Source organism: Nanorana parkeri, unplaced genomic scaffold (genome assembly GCF_000935625.1).
Source record: "Nanorana parkeri isolate BGI_ZX_2015 unplaced genomic scaffold, ASM93562v1 scaffold2641, whole genome shotgun sequence".
Classification (NCBI taxonomy): domain Eukaryota; kingdom Metazoa; phylum Chordata; class Amphibia; order Anura; family Dicroglossidae; genus Nanorana; species Nanorana parkeri.
In genome coordinates this window covers 12,631-15,901 of record NW_017308909.1, presented here as the reverse complement: position 1 = coordinate 15,901, position 3,271 = coordinate 12,631, and the positions used below count along the sequence as shown (strand labels likewise).

The window sequence follows — 3,271 nt, the reverse complement described above, 5'->3', positions numbered from 1 at the left end:
GTATCTTTATGTTTCTTTACCTGCAGTTGGGGCAAATCTTACAATCTGTTCCTCGCAATCCCAATGTCCATTTTTTTAAAACGTTTGTTGTGATGATGGGCTCAATTCACGAACCAGTAACACGGCGATGAGGAACTTTATTTGCAGCCATTATCGATCCTTTTTGGATCAGCTGTCACTTTTGGGGTGTTCACTTTGTGAATTGATCCCGTGGGGTGAAAATATCTCACCGCACATTCTGTAACTATACTGGATTGCATGAGGAAATTGTCACATATGTGGCCGGCTTTAGGGTGTCCCTACGCAACCTGAAAGTAAACAGTGCGGCAGATTGATGTTTGGGGATCAGAACGTTAGGAATGTTAGTTCTAGCATGCAGCATCTATTCCAGCACTCATCCACCATTCCCTTTTCTCTGCAGGAAAGGGAAAGAGTCTCTGGCAGTGTCTGTGCCACACTAGATCAGGAAGAAGATCGCAAATGCCTGCAGCGGTGTACCATGTGGGCACAGGCAGCCTCCTTCCTGAGGGATATCTGCAGGTGCATTGCAAACCATATGTTGCAAAGGTCCATCGCCTGCAGTAATCTGGTTTTGGATTAGCACTCAGGGCGCCTGCATGGAGTTTGCATGACCCCCCCTAAGTTTGTATGGACTTTCTTTCCTCAATCTACTGATAGGCTAATTGGTCTTACTTTGTATGTAACAGTGATATCAGCATTAGATTGTAAGCTCCTTGGAGTACAAGCAATGGCATACCTGTGTCTATGTACTAAAGTCTTGTGGAGTCCATGTAAGGGCCAAATAAATGAGTAAAACATACAAATATCTGATGACAAAACAAGCGTGGTGACGCAGTAAAAAAGAAACCAAGACGGTATATCAGATGTGGAATCCTATCAACGTGCTGGAAAATTTCTGAGAATAGGAGAAAAAAAATTCAAAGAAGAATCGTCTGAGAGTCGTCTTCACAACGGATTGCGTTCGGGATCTTTCAACGCAACAAACAAAAGACCTGCCGCTTTACGTTGGCGGGGGCGCTAGATTGCAAGCTCCTCTGTAGCAGAGGGCAGTGTAAGGGGTGCATGCTGTAGGCTCTTTTGACCAGCAGGCAAAAGACCTGATGGTTTATGTTGATGGGGGCATTAGATTGCAAGCTCCTCTGTAGCGGTGAGAGTGGTGCATGCTGTAGGGTCTTTCCATGCAACAGGCGAAAGAGCTGCCAGTGTCAGACTGAAGGTGTTAGATTGCAAGCTCCTCTGCAGAAGAGAGCGGTGTGAGCGGTGCACTCTGTAGACTCTATCGACACAACAGATGTAAGACCTACTGGTTAATGTTGGCAGAGGAATTAGATTGCAAGCTCCTTCGCCGAAGAGAACGGCATGAGTGTTGCATGCTGCAAGGTCTCCTCTACAGTGGTGAGAGTGGTGCACACTGTAGGCTCCTTCCGGGCAACAGGCGAAAGACCTGCCAGGTAATGTTGGCGAGGGGAATTAGATTGCAAGCTTCTTCGCTGCAAAGAGCAGGGCATGCTGTAGACTCTTTCTACACAACAGGTGAAAGACCTGCTGGTTTATGTTGGTGGAGGAATTAGATTGCAAGCTCCTCTGCAGAAGAGAAGGGTGTGCGTGGTGCACAATGCAGGCTTAGCTCATGTACAGATATAAGGTTGTATTACAGAGAAGAACAAAAAAGAAAGTTACCTCTGCAAGGAGAGCAGGAGCCCGGCCAGGACGGCGAGGAATCCAGAAAGGGGCCACCGTGCCATGTTGCCTTTTCAGTCCTTCTGCTTCGCTCCCGTGACCCCGTTACCCCTCTCTTCCTTGCTGCCTAATTTCATTGATGTGCAGCCTGCTGTCACAAAGCTTCATCTTCCTGCGCCGGAGTTTCTCTGAAATGTTACAATGTTTCCTCTCCGCTGGTGCCTTGCCCTGGAGTTCCCGTAGATTGGACTTTGCTGTCCGGGTTCTCCTGACGGCTCTCCAGATTTGCACCCTGACGAGGCGCTGGCAGTCAGGTCGGCGTTGGGACAAAGTGTTGGTGCTTGAGAGACGAGCTGTCACAATGTGGCTGGTCAGTGCTGCATCCCTCACCTCCTTTCCTTCCTTCCTAGCTTCTCTTACCTGCACACATGGCCTCGTCTGCCACCGGACCAGCCAGAAGTGACGTCACATCACTAACGTGACATCACTTCCGGCCAGTCTGACATCAGACGAGCAGCGTCGCTGATGGGGCCCTAGCTTGCCTCAAAGCCGCTGGAGCGGCAATGCTGGGGCCCTGCGCTGCTAGGGCTGGCCTCCGCCTCCTTGCCCTTCACCGTCGGCCGATAGTCATGTAAGGGACCCGGCTGCCCTGAACCTTGATATGTACCAATAAACGTTCTCAATATAGTTACATAGTATTTGAGGTTGAATAAAGACGCAGGTCCATCAATATTATTAAAGATCTAAACCCTAACCGGGTGACATTTTTTTTTGGGGGGGCCCATGAAGGTCTATACGTAGAGTTTTTCTTTTTTGTAGCATAAGTGCCCATTCACACTGGGCGTTTAATCGCGCAATTTCCGCCGTGATATTGCGCATATTTGCTGCGCGATATCGCGAGAAGTCGCCGTCCAATGATTTTCAATGGAGCTGTTCCATTGTACAGCTCCATGTCGCCCGTCGCGCGTCGCTTGTGCAGGACCCTTTTTCCCGCGGATGTCGCGCGATTTTTCAATTTTTGCATGCAGCCCGACGGTGAAGGTCGTGCGATCGTCGCCAGAACTTCGCCCGAACAGTCGCGCTATCTCGCCACGCGGAAATCCGCTCGAGGTAAGTGTCGCTTAGTGTGAGTGGGGCCTTAGGCAAATGCATTGTCATGCCTCAACGTGCGTTTCCTTTGCACGCGCACACTGCACGTTCAGCATTGCAGTCATCGGAAGCCCGCCCCTCAGCAGGGCGGGCTTGCGATGATCGCAAGTACGATATGCCTGTCCAAGATGGGCAGATCGTACGTTTTTAAAATTACTTTACAAGACTTTTGTCTGGGTTGTACAGTGTATGGCCACCTTTAGACTGCAATAAACCACATTATTTCAGACTGCGTCCAATATCCAGTGCAATTTAGCCACACCCACTTTTTGGGTGCTCCACATACCGCATTAATTTTTTCTCCTTACCAGGTTGTTCCTCATTCTCAACAAATGATTTTGGGACTCAGGGCTTTCTGGGCTATGGTGTCCCACCAGGGGTCCGCAGGCAGGCAGCATGGTGTCAGGGAGCCGGAGGAGGA

General features: G+C 49.6%; 1 protein-coding gene across 1 annotated transcript in view; it reads right to left on the bottom strand.

The window, feature by feature from the left end:
• LOC108802066 (protein Wnt-10a-like) overlaps positions 1 to 1,869 on the bottom strand; it is a 50,587-nt gene extending 48,718 nt beyond the window's left edge. Inside the window, exon 1 of the mRNA XM_018573957.1 lies at positions 1,702 to 1,869. Coding sequence (XP_018429459.1) covers positions 1,702 to 1,766 — 65 coding nt within the window. The 5' untranslated portion in view covers positions 1,767 to 1,869. The remainder of the gene's footprint in view (positions 1 to 1,701) is intronic.
• Between the last annotated feature and the right edge of the window lie 1,402 nt (positions 1,870 to 3,271).